This window comes from Ambystoma mexicanum, chromosome 10, assembly GCF_040938575.1.
Source record: "Ambystoma mexicanum isolate Mex_15411 chromosome 10, UKY_AmexF1_1, whole genome shotgun sequence".
Classification (NCBI taxonomy): Eukaryota; Metazoa; Chordata; class Amphibia; order Caudata; family Ambystomatidae; genus Ambystoma; species Ambystoma mexicanum.
The window spans coordinates 845,646,492-845,666,319 of NC_090932.1; the positions used below are offsets into that span (position 1 = coordinate 845,646,492).

At 47.9% G+C, this 19,828-nt stretch overlaps 1 protein-coding gene across 3 annotated transcripts in view; it reads right to left on the minus strand.

Moving 5' to 3' along the window:
* The window catches only part of PDCD10 (programmed cell death 10), a 295,941-nt gene that overhangs the window by 48,065 nt on the left and 228,048 nt on the right, over nt 1–19,828 (minus strand). For all 3 annotated transcript variants that reach the window (XM_069618493.1, XM_069618494.1, XM_069618492.1), the window contains one exon: nt 11,115–11,197. In XM_069618493.1, the coding sequence (XP_069474594.1) occupies nt 11,115–11,197 (83 nt within the window). The remainder of the gene's footprint in view (nt 1–11,114; nt 11,198–19,828) is intronic.

Here is a 19,828-nt window from a genome sequence, read left to right on the forward strand (position 1 = left end):
TAAGCCTTCTTCAGAAGGGAGCAATGTAATAGAAACACTCAAATACACTTCATGAAATATACACTATTAATATATCTAAATCAGTAGATGCCCTTTTGGGATGGCTCACACACTACCTACACCCTCAGGTGACTTCAAATGTGTTAGGGAGAATTCTCAAAATGTGCCAATTCCTCTCTACCTTAGAGACCCCCAGCTCTTTTGCTGAACTTTGGGACTTTGAACTTTAAGTTTCTTTTGGTGACAGAGTTTTAGACAAACTCCATAAGCATCTTTTTAAGGTGCGTCACACAGCACCATCAGTGCAGTGACGCAAGGATGTCTTTTAGACTTCCCAAAGGTTTAAATACCTTCTCTGGGATAAACTGTTTCCCAGAGAATGTAAAGTTAAAGTGACTTTACTAGTCTTTTTAAATTCCTAGACCCAGCATACACTATCTTCCTATAGAGTGCTGGAGTCAAATGCAACCCATTTCTATCAAAATGGCTGGTGGCAGTGGTTTTACACATAACTACCATGATTTTTCCCAACCGCGAACACCGGTAGCTAAAAATCACGGGAGCCATGTTTTTCAAGATGGTGCCCGAGCCCCCTTTGTTTAAACTGGTCCCGGTCGTCTTTTTTCGCCATTTCATTTTGGCAAGGTCCTTCTAGAGTTTGTCTATGCGTGCCAAACTAGGTTTGGTCCCTTTGTTTCTATGCCTTCGGCAGGCTTCAGGACTGAAGACCGCCTCAGGGGCCTGAGTGTTTTGGGTGGGCAGGAAGTGAGGGAGGTGCCCGAAACTCCCTGTGCTTAGTCTCCTAGGAGACCCAAATGCACTCTGGCATGATTGGCTGGCTGACTGTCCGGCAAGGACAGCCACCCTTCTGGGCGAGTGGCAGCTAGGCTGGAATGAACGGGAGAAAACTGTTTAAAAGGCGAGTCTCTTGGACTGAAAGTCAGAGTCGACCACTGGAACGAAAGAACCGAAGACTAGCTGGAAGAGGACTGCGGCTGCAAATACTGGACTGTTGGTTTGCCCGGTGGAGCCTTGCTGCAGGTCCAAATCGCCAAGTTCAAGCACGACTTCTTCCTCTGAGTTAGTGGGACCAATCAACTTGTAAGCCACCTGGATACCATTCTCTGAGCTGGTTAGGATTAACCAGGGAGAAGGACACCAGCTTGTGTGCTTGAAGAACAGCAACCGGAATCGAAGATTTGCCAATTTGCCAACTTTTGTGATCCGTCCCCGTGCAGTTCAGGAGTCCCCATGTCCTCCCTCTTGTCCCTACTACTGAGGCTCAGGAACAGCGAGATCTGCAGGAACTGCCAGGAACAGAAGTCCTCAGCTGCATCTTTTTCTTCAATATAAGGTACTGTGAAAACCTGACCGAGAGAACCTACCTCTCACCGCGAAAGTTTGTGGAACTTTGACAACTTGCAGGCCTAGTCAGCTTTTGGCCTGACATACAAACCTTTCTTCTGTTATGTTATGTAGATTTCTTAAGCGCACGGTCACCCGAGGGTATCTTGGCGCTAGAGAGGGAAGCACGTTTTAAACAAAGTCCTAGATGGATATCAACAAGGAAAAAGCCAGTAACTAGAAGAGCTCCGTTTTAAGTATCTTACTGAAGGCCCGATGGTTCGTTAGTTTCCTCACTGCGAGTGGTAGTCTGTTCCATAAGTTGGCAGCAACTATGGAGAAGACACAGCCAACTACCCTCAAGCGCCGGAACCTAGGGATAATAAGATCCGCAGAGGAGGATCATAGCAGGCGGTCAGGGTGATCAAGTAAATGTAGTCTGAAGAAATTCGGCGCCTTGGAAATGAAGAGCCCAGTGAACTATGCACAGGGCTTTAAATTTAATACGTTGGTACACAGGCAGCCAGTGCAGGGAACGGAGCACCGGAGTTAAATGGGCACCATAGGGGGTGGTCATCCAGGCAGCCAGGTTTTCGATACGCTGTAAGCGCTGCGCAAGACCCTTAGGTTGGGCTAGATACAGCGAGTTGCAGTAGTCTAAAGATAAAACCAGAGCCGCAACCACCGGAGGGAAGAGGGGCTCGGGAATAAAAAGGGAGCACTTTCTTCAAGACCCTTAAGTTGGTAATGGCCTGATTAACAGACTGCTGCAACTTGGTTCGCCATGGACAAAGAGGCTGAAAGGCTAACCCCCAGGTTTTTCACTTTATCAACCGGACTGGGAAGAGGACCAAAAGTGTAAGGCCAGAGGGAAGACACCCAAAGTGAGGGATCACAGGAACAACCCACCACCAGGACCTCAGTCTTGTCTCTATTCAATTTGAGCCAGTTGTAGCCCATCCACTCACAGACAGCAGTCCAGCAACCCTGAGGGCGCAACGACGCCCCGTCCGGATCCTGGTCACGACGGTTCAGGATTTGAGTGTCGCCGGCATAGGAGTAGCAGTTCAAACCGTGGTAGCGGACGAGACACACCAAGGCCTAAATATAGATGTTAAACAAGATTGGAGATAAGGAGGAGCCCTGTGGGACACCGCAAGTGAGGTGGCAAGGAGTAGAAGGAAAAAGGTGGCATAGAGAGTCTGCATGCGATCTGCCAGGAACAAGGTGAACTAGGCCACTACCTGTCCCGAGATTACTATCTGGGCAAGACGAGACAACAGGATGGGGTGGTCGACAGTCTCAAATGCCGCTGATCTAATAAAATCAGGGCCCCCACCCCACCTGATTCTACTAGCCTGGACATATAGTCCTGGACGTATACAAGCACACTCTTGGTGCCTCTGCCAGGACTAAAAACGGGCTGTGCAGGATCAAATATATTAGAGTTTTCAAGAAAGGAAGAAAGTAGGGGTGTGACCAGAGATCCAAATAGTTTAGACAGAAAGGGGAGCAGAGAGATAGGACGGAAATTGGCCAGAACAGTCGGGTTCAGTGATAGCTTTTTAAGAAGTGGAACAACCCTAGCCAATTTTAGCTCGGGTGGAACAGCCCCACTTTGATATGAATCATTTACAGCAGTAGTTAGTGCTTCTAAAAGTTCTGGTGCAATTTCCTTCATGATCTCTACTGGGATGGCATCTGAATGAGAAGAGGATTTAATCCTTTGAATGATCTGTGAATGGTTGAAAAACAGACCACTCAGCCATGTGTTCTGCTTGTGTGGTAGTAGAGAACTTTCGGGTTGCCAGGGAACATTACTAACGATTTTGCAATATTGGTCCGAATGTCATTAATTTTGGTGGCAAAAAAGTAGGATAGATCGTCGCACAGTGCTTGTGCAGGTTTAACACTCAATGGGCCAGAGTGCGAAGATGACAGTGACTTAACAATGGAAAAGTGTTTTTGGTCGACACAGGGCTGTTTCAATCTTCTGGGAAAAGTGGAGTGTTTTGGCGGCTTTTATCTGAGCTAAATAAGTGGAGAGGCATAGTTGATAAACTTCTCTAAGGAGGGGATCTGTGAAGTACTTCTAAGAATCGTGGCAAAGACTTTTCCGTTTTAAATACCAGAACCATTTTTACTTATACAAGACACTAGCCCATTGACTTTGGCCTACCTATTGCATTGAATCAACTCCTGTGGTGAACTCCAACTAGTTGCACTGTTTTAAAGTAACCAATTAGTTTTATTAAATTATTTTTATTTTATTTTTATTTATTACATTTGTTACTCGGCCAGACCCTAGGGTATCACAGCGAGGTTACAGACAGCTTATAAACATTTCTTATACAGTGTTACATATCAATGAATACCAGTGATGGCGAATCAGAATAGAGGCTATTAATACAGACATTGTAGGATGCCGAGACGTACATATAGATAACAACATCCTTTAAGGTTGCAGTTAAATTAGTCGAGTGAGTTCTGGTGCCCAGACGTCAGTATTTATTGAACAACCAGGTTTTCAGGGCTTTTTTGAAACCTAATAAGGCACCCTCCTTTTTGATACGGAGTGGTAGTGCATTCCAAAGAGTTGGGGCTAGGACTCTAAAGCTGCTTCCACCAGCTCTCTTATATTTGTGTTTTGGAGTTTCCAAGAGCGCCAGATTATTGGAGCGGAGGGTTCTGCATGAAGTTTTTTCCTTGATACTATTGTTGAGGTAGCTTGGGGCTTTATTCATAATGCATTTATGTACAACACAATGTTTTGAAAATAAAACATATGCTATTTTGCTACAACTTCAAGGGCACACAACTGCTTAGTAATCAGTATTGTAGTATCATTTTTGTGTGATATTGGTTGCCTCATTTAGTGAATGCTTTATAAATGATTGTGTAATAAATTAAGAAACCTTGATTATAAGTGTATCTGAATACTTGTCATTGTAGACCTTTGTGTAACACCCATACAAGCTCACATTCCCTCTTGAGATACGCCTGGCTGCTCAGCTCGCTACCAAAAACTGTGTGGTACAGACTTATACCAAAGGTTGGTTTTGCTTACACCTGTAGTCCTGGTTAGGTGTAGTGGTCCCAGAGGGTACTGCATACAAACTTTGCCTAACACCATGTAAGGAAATTATAAGTTACTCACAGTAGTGACTAACATACTTAGTCCCCTTTCCTCCATACTGCATATGCTTCCCTTCCAAGGGACAGGTGCGAAACCTTTTCCACCAGAAAAAACCTTCCCTGTTAAATTTAGAGGCGTGTGGGGGTGCGGCCCCAGGAAGCATGCGCTGCCCCGACTCTTCCCTCCAGCGCCACACCTCAGTCCCCATCGACGGGTTGATAATGCATCCAGTATTATTGGGGGGTGGGGTGGTTCGTGGTACGTATAATTACTCTTACCCGTCCCCTTTTCTCTATACTGTATGGGCGATTACAACTGAATCTAGCCCCAGGGTGGAGCGGAGACCCTCCTTAAGCAAATAGGTTCCTGAGAACTGCCTTTCCGAAAGCCGTGTCAGATCTAGAGCCAGCATCCAAACAGTAATGCTTGCAGAAAGCCGAGGGAGCAGCCCAAACAAGTGACCGCCCTGCTTATTACTTGCCAAGGGACATGGCACTGGAATATGATGGCCGTTGCCTTGGCCTCGACTGCGTGGCCATGCATGTGGGCCAGAAGCGGCTTGTGCTGGCCCTCGTATGCTTCTTTGATGGCCGAGGCCATCCAGCAGGAAATGGAGGCCTGGTAGCCTGGTCTTGAGCCTCCAAAGGTGACAAACGGGGCATTCGATTTGCAGAAGCCCATGGTCCTGTCCAAGTAGAACTTCAGGGCACGCCTGACATCCATGCAGTCCAGAACTCTGTGCTTCTTCCTTAGGATCAACAAAAAATGTAGGAAGGACTACTTCCTCGCTCAAGTGGAAGCCAGACGGCACCTTGGGCAGAAATGCTGGGTGCGTCTGCAGGACTACTTTGTCCCTGTGAAAGTTAGTATATGGTTCTGAGCTGACCAGTGACTGGATCTCGCAGACTCTACGAGCCGAGGTGAGGCCGACCAGTAAGGCCGTGATGGTGACCAGCCTGATGTCCGCGGATGCCATTGGCTCAAACGGTTTGTGCGCGAGGGCGCCCAAGACTATGTTAAGGTCGCACACGGGGTGCAGCTTCTTGATAGACGGGTAGAGCCTTGCGAACCCCGTCAAATGTTTGACGATAGGATTGGAGGATAAGAAGATCCCCTTCCTCCAGGTTCCTCGAAGCCCCGATGGCAGCGAGGTATGTACAGGTGTCCACCTGGACCCCGGGTGGTTCAGGTGGGCCGAGAAAGAGCACGTCGTCCAAAGTACATGTCAGGGGATCGATTTTATTTTAATCTGCCCAGTGGCAGAACCTGGTCCATTTACTTTTATACTGGGCCCTGGTAGCCTTGCTCCTAGCGCCCTGTATGATTTCCAGATTAGCATGGGAGAGGCTGAGGTGCCTCAGCGTTACTTGATCAGGCACCACGCTGTGAGGGCTAGTTTGAGGCGCGGGGTGGATGACCCTGCCCCTGCTGCACCAGAAGATGTGTTGGGCCCATTCGGAGGTGAATCGGGGGCCATCTCCGAGAGCCTGAGCAGCCCTGAAACCCATAGCCTGGCCAGCCACCATGGAGCTATTAGAGTGATGTTGAGTTGGCGAGACTCCTTGATCTTGCAAATCACCCTGTGAATCAGCGGAGTAGGCGGGAAGGCATAAGCAGTCATGCTGTTCCACTGAAGCCGAAATTTGTCGCCCAGGGAGCCGGGACCCTGTCCCTGCCAGGAGGTGAACTAAGGGCACTTCTTGTGCCAGGTGGCAAAGAGATCCACCGGGGGATGACCCCACCTGTTGATGATCTCCTGAAGAACGAGGTTGTTTATCTGCCACTCATAATTGTCTGCTCCCAACCTGCTGAGCCTGTCCACCTCCAGGTTGGATTCCCCTGGGAGGTGGACTGTCGTGAAGTAGATGTTGGTTTCCAGGGCCCACTCCCACATGCCGATTGCCAGTCTGCGCAGAGGAGGGGATCTGGTGCCTCCCCACTTGTTGACGTAGTACATGTTGGTCGAGTTGTCCGTCTAGATGAGGACAACCTTGCCCCTGAGAAGTGGTAGGAATGCTCCAAGCGCTAGCCAGATGGCCTTCAGCTCTAACCAATTTATGTGGTATTCCTGCTCCTGTCGAGTCCAGGTGCCGTAGACCAAGAGATAGTCCAGGGTGGCATCCAAGCCCTTGAGCGAGGAGTCTGGTGATGGAGGCCTGCGGGGCGGGCAGCCGCAAGGGCTTGCCCGTTCCGCAGGTTGCAGTCCATGGACCACCATGCTAGGTCCGGGTGGACAGATGGAGGAACGTTGATCCTCCTGGTTCAATGAGGCCACGAAGTGCAGCTGAATCCTCCTCATCCTCAATCTCATGTGCGGAACGGCTAATAGGACCGCCGCCAAGAGATCCATGAGATGCTGGTACCACCATGCCGAGGTCATTTCTCGGCTGAGGAAGTGGGTGGTGGCCCTCTACACCTTCTCGGAGCAGGTATCCCAGAGGAGGCCCAAGAATGTCAGACTGCGTGGGCTGCAGTTGCAACTTATTCAGATTGATCGAGAAGCCCAGATTGTGCAGTGTGTTCATAAGGGCATGGGAAGAGTGGTGAACTGCTTCCGGAGAAGTAGCCCTGACGAGCCAGTCGTCGAGGTATAGGTAGATGTGGAGGCCCTGCGCTCTGAGGCGGGCAGAAACCATATTCATGAGCCTGGTAAAGACCCTGGGGGCTGAATTGAGGCCAAAGGGAAGTACCTTGTATTGAAAATGGTAGCCCATGATCCTGAGCCATAGGAAAGAACGATGGGGCTGCCAAATCAGGACGTGTAGGTACGCGTCCTTCAGATCCAGGGAGCACATCCAGTCTCCCCTGGACAATGTCTCCGCTATAAAAGCTGGCATAACCATCTTGAATTTTTCTAGGCGTAAGGTGAGGTTGAGGGTGGAAAGGTCCAGCCGAACTCTTAGGACCACCTGGTGGTTCTTCTGAATGGCGAAAATCCAGGAGTAAAAGCTCAAGCCTCGATGGGAGGCTGGGACTTCCTCCACTGCCTGTCTCTCTACGATCGATCTCCGCCAGAAGAGTTGCTGTCCCAAACTGAGGGAGGAGAGGATGGGCTCAGTAGGCGGTACCCCATGGATACTACGGAGCAAATCCAGGGATCCGCGAAATTCTGGTGCCAGAAATGTGCATGGCGAGCAAGCCTGCCCCCGACTGGAGACACGTGCACCCGAAGGGGCATGTCATGCCTTCTTTCCCTCTGAGGCAGTCGCAGAGGAGGGGGGACTGGAAAAAGCCCTTACCCCTATTCCTCCCTTTTTGTTGCTTGCGCTGGTTCGGAGACGGCGGTCAGGCTGCCTGGAAGCCGTGGAACCCTCTATACATATGCCCCCTGTCAGAGCGCTGCTGTGACTGGATGCACGACTTGGGCGTGGTCCTTGTCAAGATGGATAAAGACTTGGCCATTTGTGAGCAGTTTTTCTTCTTGTGCAGCGCTTCGTCCGTGGTGGAGTGGAAGAGGTACCGCCTCCCACCCAGACTGTCACGAACGTTAGATCTAATATGCGTTCCTGGAAGTCTGGGTTGAATTTCGTGGCCCAGAGCCAGGCTGTCCTACTCATGTCCGTGGCGATACAGTTGGCATGGCCAGAAGTGTCAATATGGGCCACAGTGGATTCCATGAGGTCCTGCGCCACCAGCTTGGCCTCGGCCAGCCCTGTCTTAAAAATAGGCATTCCGGGAGGAAGTCTGCAATTTCCCGCCATAACCTCCGATTAGCAGCAGCCAGCATGGCATCGACGTTGGCCTGACGAAGATGCAGGGGCGTGTTGGAATAGAGTTTCTTTCTGTACGCCTCCAAGATCTTCTCCTCCTTGCCTAGTAGAGATGCACAGGAGGACGACGACCGAGGCTTGGAGTATAGCGATGCCGCAGTGATCACCGAGGAGTGTGTTTGAGGATGGGCCAACAGTAAGAGTGTATCCCCACCATCTGCCTGTACTTTGCATCGGTTACCAGACATTTGGTCGAAAAAAATTGGTCGACCAGACAAATGGTCGAACCAATTTGGTCGAAAACCAAATGGTCGAATTTTTTTTTTTTTTTTATTTTAACCCTTTTTTTTATTTTTTTGGGGGGGTCCCCCCAACCCCCTTTTTTTCTCTAAAAACCCCTTTTTTTACAAAACGAAAACCCGAAAAATAAATATATAAATAAAAAAAAAATTCGACCATTTGGTTTTCGACCAAATTGCAGTCGACCAGTTTTTTTTCGACCAGATGACTGGACACCCTTTGCGTCCAGGTGTCGATTGACCGAGTGGGGCTTAAGTCAACCCATCTTGGCCAGGGAGACTACATCAGTCTGCAGAGGGGCATTGCGTTAGGACTGCAGCCAGAACCCCCTCTGCCGGCTGCTCAACCTCGGGCTGGGGTAGGCCCAGGTATTCTGCCAGCCCAGCAAGACGTTTGTGGAAGGCCCTGGCTGTGGATCATCTCCTCCTCCTCCGAGGAGTCTGCTGGCGAGCCGGGGGCCGTGGCTGCACCGGGGCCAGGGGCGCCAGCGCTGGCGCTTGTGGTGCTGCCAGCATAGTCGGGAGGACTTCCCTGATGGTGTCCTTGAGGATAACCCCCATCCAAGGTGGCTTCATAAGCCCGAGAAATCTCTCAAAGAAAACCCCGCTTTACTGGCCCGACGGGGTCTTCGGGGGTACTGACTGGATAGCCGGGGGCTGCAGGAGCCGCTGCATACCCTACCCGTATTGACGCAGTGGGAAGTTGCCCTGCGCATAAGAAGGATAGGCTGTAGGCCACTTACCTGGTTGAGGCCAGTCCCACCTTGACACTCGTTCTTCGCAGAACTCCTGGAATGGCGTCTGACGGGTGTCTGTCTGGTGTGGTGGCCATCTTGTCGAGCTGCCTGCCACGTGCCTGCGACATGTTGCTCGGCTCGCTGGGCCCAGCCTCTTCCAGGACTCTTGTATGTGGATCACAAGGCCTACCCCGCTCCTCGGGCCTACCCCGCTCCTCGGGCCTAGACCCGGTAAGTGAGACACCCTCGACACCCATATTGCTGGTACAAGGGCGGAGCCCCTCGGATGACAATCCAGTACAAGAACCTTCCGGTCCCTCAACACTGCCACTGGGAGGATCTGAGGACTCCTCACCCCAAAGGCCGGTAGCTGCAGCAGCCTCGGTGCACGTGCTGGTACAAGGACCTGAACGGTCCCCTCCCGCGCGGGAGAGTCCTTGGAAAGGAGTCTCCTTTGCGGGGTGCAATGGAAAATAGCGGCCCTTCCTTGGGCCTGGCTCAGTCTTTCACGAAGTTCTTGAGGTCCTCGGTAGGCGATTTCTGGAAGAGCTCCCGCCACCTGGCTAGTCTGTTCTTCAGCACTTTCGATGACCGCAATCCACACGCTGTACAAGCTTGCCAACCGTGGTCTGGGCCCAAGGAAACGTAGGAAGAGGGCATGGGGGTCTGAAGTTGGGAAGAGCCCGTTGAAGGATGGACACCTGCGGAAGTCGACATGCGCCGGGAAGGAGCATGGCAGCGGAGGACCTACTACCGGAATGATAAACTAAAAAAAATAAAGACAAAGAAGAAGTATCGGCACATGGAATTACATGGCCGAAGCCAAACCCAGGAGCGCTGGTGAATTCGGCCCGTTCCCGTCGACGCAGAAAAGTGGACTGGGTTGTGGCCCTGGAGGGCGGAGTCAGGGCAGCGCATGCTCCGTGGCCCGCACGCTTCTAAATTTAAAAGGGGAAGTTTTTTTTCTGGTGAAAAAGGTTCCGTCTCCTGTCCCTTGGAAGGGACACACATGCAGTATGGAGGAAAGGGGACAGGACGCAAGAGTAAGTTGCAAAAAGAAAAAAGTTCCCCAACAGTAGCAGACAATCTGAATTTCCAGGATAAGGAGGCTATTCTCTGCAAGCCTAGCAAGAAGGAATCGTGCAGCATGCCAATCACAATTTGTTTTCATCCTGGTTTCACCTATGGAAGGGTAAAGGTAGCGCAGACTAATCTGGGTGCTCTCCAACCAACAAAGCCAAGAGAAACATGCCATGGGTCACAGTGCCAAACTGAAGAAATCACACAGTAATAAAACATTTCATGGATAATGTGCTGGAATATGAGGACACCACGGAAACACCAGTTCACTTCCAGCAACTGGAGAACAGAGTCAAGATCTGGAGGACTAATGAGATCCAAGGGTTCCCGGTGTGGTTGAGCCTACCACTCTGGCTTGAGGCTGCATCACTTCATTGTCAGGGAGGTGGAACCGAGGGGTTCTCTTTTGCAGTCGGTGGTGCAATCATGGAGACTGGGCCAGCTTAAGGTTTGGATAAGGCATTTTCCTGGGGCTTCACCCTCCAAATGTGCTACCCAGTAGACCCTGTGTGCACCCATCCCCGCTGCACTGCAGCTTCCAGGCATACCTCTCTTTGGCCACAACGGTAACAGTGGTGGATGTGCAGTCGGCAAAGCAGTGGGAAGCACATGGCACGAGGCAGTTGGGGTGAGTTTCTCATCCGTCAATCTATGACAAATTGTCTGGCGATGGTTATATGATAAACAACCACATTTATTTGGGTGCTTGTAAATGAAGAATCAAGTCAAATGTAAACATGCTATGTAGCAGGGTTTCTACAACTGTTTGAAAACCATACCTGCAATACTTTTGAAGATTTATACTTACTTTCCATCTTTAAAATAGGTTTTCAGTGTGTCACTGAAACTTTTAGAGTACTTTACAAATTCTTTCTTTTGATGCTCAAGTGCCTAAAACAAAAACAGATTATACAAAGGGCTACATTATTCAATAAAAGCATTGTTACTGGTCAGCATTTCTGTACTGCAAATATCTATTCTAGCATTGCAAATTTGATCTCATACCCAAAAGCATCAGTCACAAAACGTGGTAGCACTTGTGCAAATTCAGGCCCATCCCAAGTCTTGTATAAACCATACAAAATAATCGATCACAGGTTTAACAAGAAATACAGGATGATTTCGGCAAAATCTCATTTCATCAGTCCGACAGTCTCATTGACTGCATAATCTAAAATATCATTGTATTATTGTGTTCTAAAGAGTATACCACTTTCAATTGTTGCAGAATAGTATAGGTTTAGAATTGAGATACATGTAATGTTAATGTGTGAATTGCACAGCTACCCTTTATATAATTGTATTGTTAGGGAGAATGTTTCATTTTTTCTGCCAGTTCCCCTCAACCGGAGAGACCCTCAGCACTTTTGCTGGACTTCTGGGATTTTTACTTGCTTTCCTCATTCCTGAGCTCTGAGATGGGAATCCCCCCCTATTTTTTCTGCTACACTATTCCTTTTACTTTTAATGGAATCATGCTTTCCTCCATGTATTTCACTACAAGCATCTGAAAAAATTACTGCCATGCCGAGCGTTGCCTCAAGCTGGAGTGGGTTTCAGCCCTTTGAGCTCCTCCAAGGCCATCCTGACAGAGGCCCCTTGGCCCTGACAAAAGGGATGAAGAGTGCTCCTTCCCTAAAGCCAGTCTGTGTCACTGACTATGTACAAGGCCTCAGGAGGAGGATGGTGCAGCAGATGGCTGAAGCTTCAGTAAACTTAAAGGCTGGTCAAGCCCTCATCAAGCAATGGCATGATCAGAAAGCTAACATGGAGCCTACGCCAGACCAGCTAGTTCTCGTTATGGTTGCTACAAGGTGGAGGGCCTTACAGGACAAATCGATTGGACCATCAAAGTTGTAAGAAATGTGCAGATGTTCATTATTTTGTGGACTTGGGCAACCCCAAGGAGGCACCTAGGGTCTTTCACGCTAAACGTTTGAAGGCCTATGTCTCTAGACCAGAACTAGGAGCTTCGCTTCTAGCCTCTGATCAAGAGGGGGAGGAGGAGTGAGCCTCTCGTTGATATCAGGGTACACCCTTCAGATGCAACAACTGAAGGAGTTAAACTCTTCAGATCTGACTCTGCAACAACAGGAGGAGTTTGCCTCCCTGCTTTCTCTGACAACAGGCTTGACCTCTTGGGGCCAGCATGATCTACTCACTGGTGACCGTCTCCCTGCCAAAAGCAGGGGCTACCAAAAGTCTGATCATGTCAGAACACACAAAGGAAGAGATCAACAAGATGCTTGACCTTGGGGTTATAGAGTCATGTACCAGTGCTTGGGCTAGTCCAGTTGTGCTACAGCCCAAAGCAGGGATCAGTGAGTTAAAGTTGTGTGGACTATAGGGCTCTGAATGCAGTCACAAAGACCGATACCCATCCTTTAACCAGGACAGATGAACTGGTGGATAAGCTTGGAGCTGCCATGTTCCTCAGTACATTTGACTTGACCTCAGGCTATTGGCAAATAGCTCTGACAGACCATGCCAAGGAGAAAATGGCATTTTCTACCCCTGGGGGCTCATGTCAGTTAAGCGTTATGCAATTCGGACTAAGGAATGCTCCTGCTACATTCCAAAGGATGGTGAACCAGGTTCTGAATGGGTTAGAGGACTTCTGCATTGCATGGCATACTTGGATGACATTGCAGTGTTTAGCCATACTTGGAATACCATCCTCATCACCTAGGATGGGTATTGCAGGCTCTTGAATAGGTCCATTTGACCATAAAGGCAAGTAAGTGTCAAATTGGCCAGAGCAAAGTGGTCTACCTTGGACATGAGGTAAGAGGTGATATTAGGCCCTTGCCTAGTAAAGTACAAGCTGTACAGGGACTGGGCGACCCCCACTACACAAAACCAGACAAGGGCTTTTCTAGGTCTCATTGGGTACTACCAGAATTTCATTGGAAATTATGGGAGCATAGCTTCTCCCCTAAATGTCATCTCCTCTCCAAAATTTCCTAAGGTGGTCAGATGGAATGAGGAGAGTGGCAATGGCAAGGCATTTGAAGGGCTCAAAAAGCCCCTCTGCAAAGCCCTTGTTTTGAGAGCTCCTGATTATACCCAATCCATTATTGTACAGACAGATGCCTCAACTACAGAAATAGTTGGTCTTAAGCCAACTGGACGAGCAAGGCAGGGGACACCCCATTTGCTTCATCAGTAGAAAACTGAAGGACTGTGAAACAAGGTAGACAATCACAGAAAGAGGATGTTTGCCATTGTGTGGTCATTGACGTTTAGGCTATACTTGTATGGTTCCACTTTCACCATTCAATCAGACCACCAACCATGGAGATGGTTAAGGCAAATGAAGAGGGAGGATGCAATCACGAAAAAATGCTGATGTCTCTACAGAAAGTATGAATGACTGGAATAGGAGATTCACCAAGGAGTGGATTAAATCCTCCTGTCCATTATTCTGGGGGTGGGGCAAGAGTTAGGGAGAATTTTAATTTCTGTGCCATTCCCTTTAACATTAGACACCCCCAGCTCTTTTGCTGGACTCTGGGCTTTTTAATTTTGAATCCTGAGTGAGTCGGACTCCCCTCAGCCCCACTCCCCCTTGTGTTTTTCTGACTAGGATTTTTGGTTTCATACGGTTCAATGGCGTCTGGTAAACTCCATAGGCATCTGCTTTTTACATGGTGACACATCACCTTTTGTGCAGTGCCACTGAGAAGTCCATTGGACTTCTTTTAATGTTTAAATACATTTGCTTGGGTGAACTACTGCTACCAAGAATTGTAAGAGGACTACCTTTTTTTGTGGGTCCAGCACACACCACCTTATGTGGAGTGCTGGGGAGTTACATAGTAACCCGCTGTTAGGGAGAATTCTCATTTCTGTGCCAATTCCCTTCATCCTTGGAGAACCCCTCGCCAACTCTTTTGCTGGACTTTAGGACTTAACCCCTTAACTGCCATGGGTTTTCCCCCCAGTGCCAAGGCCTTTTTTGGCGATTTTGGTATGTCGCCATTCAATGCCTTGTAACTTTTGTTACACGAGATCTCGGCCAAATGTGGCCCCTTTCTTACCCACATGTAGGGATCCTAGTTTGCTGTAGTGGGGTGAGAGACAATAAGCAAAAAGGGAGAACATTTTGGGTTTTTTCAGAAAATGCCAATAAAATTATGTACAAAGAAGCCTGTGTTTTTTTCCTTGCAAGTGCTGGGAACAAATGGTTTGCTGTGCTGAATTCCCCATTTGCCAGGCTTTCAAGAACAGGATGAGTATAAACCAAGAAAACATTTTGATATGGTTACCAACCGGTTTGTGAGAGGTAGGCAATTTTGGCCTTTTTTTGCAATAGGACATGCGTAGACGGAATGGAAGAAAAGTGTAGGAAAGCTGAATGGGAGGACAGAAAGGCATACATTTCTGAAAAGTATGTAAAATTCCTAGTTTATATGCGCAGGTAAGGCAACAACTATGTAGGGAATTCCATAGTTTGGGGAAAAATTGGGGCAATGTCAGAAGAAAAAAAAATGTCATGCATGGTTGGCCTGGTAAGGCAATGCTTCTGTGAATTTTAGGAAAAGCAATGCTCCGCTACATTCCCCCAACTCTTCCAGTTTAGGAAATCACATTTTTTGTAAAGTTTCACAAAACAAGCCAAAAACGGAGCCATGGTACAGATTTTTTATGCTTGCGGTCTGAACAGACGTAATTAGCATGTGTAAGTAACGAAAACAAATTTGGTGAGGAAGGGCACGCTAACTTTTTTGAAAGAGCACAGGCACACCTTTTTGAAGGGTAGGCGACTTGTGCAGGTTACAAAAGTGTATGCTGCCTAAAGCAGAGACTAAATGTAGGTCATATTTGGGAAAATAAAGTGTTGTGTGACAAAGTGCAGCAGCAAATGGTCGAAAACGTTATAAAAAACAACGCAAACACAACAAATGTCCTACCTTCCCCCGCATTCCCAGAGGGTCCCGACGAAAACGGTACCTCACATGTGTGGGTGCACCTACCAGGACGCAAAGGGGAAAGGCTAAACCACTGGTAACCCCCGCCACCCCTCCACTTCAGAAACAGATCCCTGGTGGTCTAGTGGGCATTGCTGGGCGCAGATCGAACGCTCTGCGCCCGATCCGTGCCCAGCAATGCACCAAAAAAGGTGTTGGAAAGGGGAGAGTCTCCCCTTTCCAACAAAACCTCCCTCCATGTGAACTGCACAATAGTGCCGCAGATCGAACGGGAGAAAGGTGGAGACTCACCTTTCATTTTCACTGCGGCAGCCATTTTCGACTGCCACTGTGAAAATTACTTTGTTTCATGTTGGCGTGCATTACGCACATCAACGTGAAACTGAAGGTAATCCAACCCCCGGGCCGTGAGGAGGAACCTAACCCTCACATAGCCCGGGGGTTGGATTACAGTTTTGTGCGATCCCTGCTTTGCAGGGATCGCACAAAAAAGAATGCCAAAAAGGAGCCATCTCGTCCTTAGCACTACAAACAATGTCAAGGACGAGATAGCTTGTCCTTGGCATTTAAAAAGGTCACATTTTAAACCTGGAGTGAGGGAGCCCTTTTTCTCTCTCCCTCATGTGTTTTATCCTATTTGGATTATGCGTTTCTTCTGTTTTTGGAATCTGACAACCACAATGTGCATCTACTTTTTGTATGGTGACACAGCACATTCAGTGCAGTGTCACAGAAAGATCCTTTAGATTACACAAGAAAAGGTATTTAAACTTATGTGCAAACTGTTCCCAAGAATAGTAAAGTAAAATTTACTTTACTTAGCTTTTCACTTTGTAGGTCCAGCACACCCCATCTTATATGCAGTGCTGGGGAGTTACTTAGGAGCCCCTTTTCCTACCTACTCATGTAACATTTGTTACATTACCCTCACTACTTTAAATGGTTGGTTGCAGTGGTTTAATTTAACTACCATTGTGCTTTTCTACCGCAGATTGAATTCCTCAGCTGAAGTATAGCACCAAAGGGTGACCATTTTGTCAAAATAGTCTGGTCTTTTGCCATTTTCTTACTTGGGTTTTACTCTGCGTGCCAAACCAGTTCGTTTTGCCTTTGGCGGGCTTCAGTACTAAAACCCACCTCTGGCTCCAGTGTGTCTGGAAGGGCAGGAAGTGAGGGATGTTCACGAAACTCCCCAGTCCTGTGTCTTTAGGAATGCCTGAATGCACCCAGTCCTGGTTGGGTGGCCAACTGGCCTTCCAGGACCAGGCACATTTCTGAGAATTCGCCCTAATAATTTTTACATTGTGTCACACAGTACCTTCAGTACAGTGACACAGGGAAGTCTTTCAGATTTCCCCAAGGTTTAAATACCTTCTCTGGAATAAGCTACTGTTTCCCAGAGCAGTAAAGGGAAATTGACTTTACTAACATTTTTAACTGTCTAGACCCAGCACACACTATTTTACAATAGGGCGCTCCCTGGAGGGGTTACTTCCTTTATCTAGCTTCTCATGTAACATCTTTATGTTACCCTTTCCTTGAGGAATGGCTGGTGGGAGTGGTTTATTTTTTACTACCACTATGGGATTTTACAGCGGGCTGCGTTCCAGCCACGGTAAAGCACCCATGGGTGCCATTTTTGTCAAAATGGCACAAGTCTTTTTTTGCCATTTCTCTGTGGAAAGGTCCTTCTTGAGCTTTACTCTGCGCGCCAAACCAGGTTTGGTCCCTTTGTTCGTCTCGCCTCTGGCGGGCTTCACGAGTGAAACCCGCCTCTGGCGCTCCAGGCTGTCTGGCAGGAAGTGAGGGAGATGTCCGAAACTCCCTGTGCTTAGTCTCCTAGGAGACCCAAATGCACTCTGTGGTGATTGGCCGGCTGGCTGTCTGGCAAGGACAGCCACCCTTCTGGGTGAATGATAGCTAGGCTGGAATGAATGGGAGCAAGCTGCATAAAAGGTGAAGCTTTTGGGCTTGGAAGGCAGTCGACCACTGGACGAAGGAATCCGAAGAAGAACTTGAAGACCCCTGCTGCAACTCCTGGACCGTTGGTTTGCCCAGTGAAGCCCTGCTGCTGTGCTGAAACTCAGAAGCTCCTGCAAGGACTTCTCCCTTTGAGTTGGTGAGACCAATCAACTCCAAAGTAAGCCACCTGGACATCCTCTGAGCTGGTTGAATTTCCACAGAGTTGCTGCTGGAAACGGAATAGCCAGGGAGAGGAACACCAGATCGTGTGTGTTGCTTTTAAGCTGGCCAAGATCTCCAGGAAGATCCTCCGGACTCCCACGAAGGAGGACTGGCCGAGCCTGAGGCCCTTAAACAGAGTGCGGGACCCCGATGCAAGGAAAGCCCATCAATAGCCAGGAACCGCAGTGTTGCTATTTGCAGTAGTCGCGAGGAGCTGAAACACCAAAGTGCCACTTGTTTGAAGTTTGCCAGTTGCGAGCGGTGACCGTCCCATTGTAGTGCATGAGTCCATAGAAGTCCTCCCTCTTGTCCCCACGACGGAGGCCCAGGAACTGTGAGATCTGCAGAGATGCACAGGAACAGAAGTCATCTGCTGCACTTTTTCTTCACTCCAAAGGTACTTTAAAGTCTGAGAACTTACCTCTTTGCTGTAGAGTTGCTTGCATCTGCTACTACTCAAGTCTAACAGCTTGTGGGCCTACATTGATTCTTTTTCTTCACAGACTTCTACAAACATTGTGCAAATACTTTTCTTACTTCCCTGCAAAGAAGTGCTTCAGCTCATATAGATTCTTGCCCATTGACTTTGGCTTAGCCTGTTCCACTGAATTGATGGGGGATCCGAAAGTATTTGCCTGGTTGAGAATATTTGTGATCTCTTGTATGTTCTAATTACCTTTTCCCCTTTAACCTCATTCCCAAGTTCTTCAAAATGTAAGTGTCAAATTAATGTCCCCAGCACCCTAGCTATTGAAGTCAGCTGAGGGTGTAGGTTGTGTCTGTTGACCATCCCAAAAGGGTACTTACTGATTTAGAAACTTAAGAGTGTTTAGAAATATATTTGTCTGGTGTTTTATATTGCTCCCTTCTGAAGAAGACTTACTCTAACTGATAATTTAATAATTGTTTTATCATGAAATCTTGTGTGCAAGTGTTTATTTGAATACTTGTCACTGTGAATCTGTGCAACTCCCCTACAGTTCACATTGCCGCCTCTTGAGATAAGCCTGGCTGCTCCACATGCTACCAACCTGTGTAGTGCAGACTTATACCAAAGGTTGTGTTTATATTGCCAGGAGGTCAGGGTTGTTGCAGTGCAACTAAATGGTATGGCATACAACCTTGCCTAACAAAGATGATGCCTATGAAGAACAAAGATGACGCTTATGAAGTTTGTCAGACTCCAAAAGCAAAAGAAAGTGTTCAAATCAAATAAAAATACACGGAAGTGGGAAAAAGGTCTCACTCTTCAGGATTAAAAATGTAAAGTCCTAAAGTCCAGCCAAAGAGCTAGGGGTCTCTAAGGTAGAAGGGAATTAGCAAATTTCTGAGAATTCTCCCCAACACCCTCACCAGAGTGCAGGACTCAAGGAGTGAAGGAAACCCAACCATTATCCGAGATCTGATGTGGTGCTGTTTACCGAGCGCTTAAACTGCAAAGTGCCACTGATCCGAAGAGAGCCTGTAGGTACCACGATCTCCAAATTGCTGCTGCAGGAGTCCCCAGACGTCCACCCTCTTGTTCCCACGACCGAGGCCCAGGAACACAGGGTCCGCATCACTGCAATCAGACAGAAGCCAGCTGGACCACTCTTCTTCTAACCAAAGGTACTGTTCTGACTTGGGGTACTTACCTCAGTGTCTGTAGCTTGCTCTTCTCAGTTGAGACTTGCAGTATCTGCTTTGCTAGAGTTGATTTCAGCTCTCACCGTTACAGGTGTAACAGCTTGTGACCCACAGTGATTTTTCTTCAACAAACGCCAACACTGTGCAAGAATTTTACTATTCAATTGACTGGCTGTCCTGGATACCTGCAAACTTCTATTCCATTTGACTTTGATACTTCCTGTCCCTCCGGTTTAACCTTTTCCCTTCCTTTAGCCTTACCTTTCTGCCAAACTCAGAATCTACAATGTGTACTAGTGATAGATAAATGCAATTACTGTCCTAGTTGGTGAAGTCACCTCAGGGTGTAGGAAGTGTGTAAGGAGTATCTCTAAAAAGTATCTACTAGCTTTGTGTTGATTCGTGAAGATTTTATGAAGTGTATTTGATTGCTGCATAAATTGCCATTTTTAAAAAATGCTTATTTAAAAACTACTGTTAATAAATACATAATTATTAATAAAAACCTCGAGTGCAAGTGCTACTTGTATTGGTGGATTTCATTGCTACAGCTCTACAGCTCACATTTACCCCTCTTGAGATGAGCCTGGCTGCTCAGTCATACTACCAACTTGTGTATTACAGGCGATAACAATAGGTGGGTTACCTAATACCAAGACGACAAGGGTTGTGTAGCATCCCACAGGGTTACTACATCAATTCTTGCTCAACGCCCCTTATCCCACTTCTCATTTAAGGAACAAGTTACTTACCTGTAACTATTGCTCTCCAGCATGTGTCT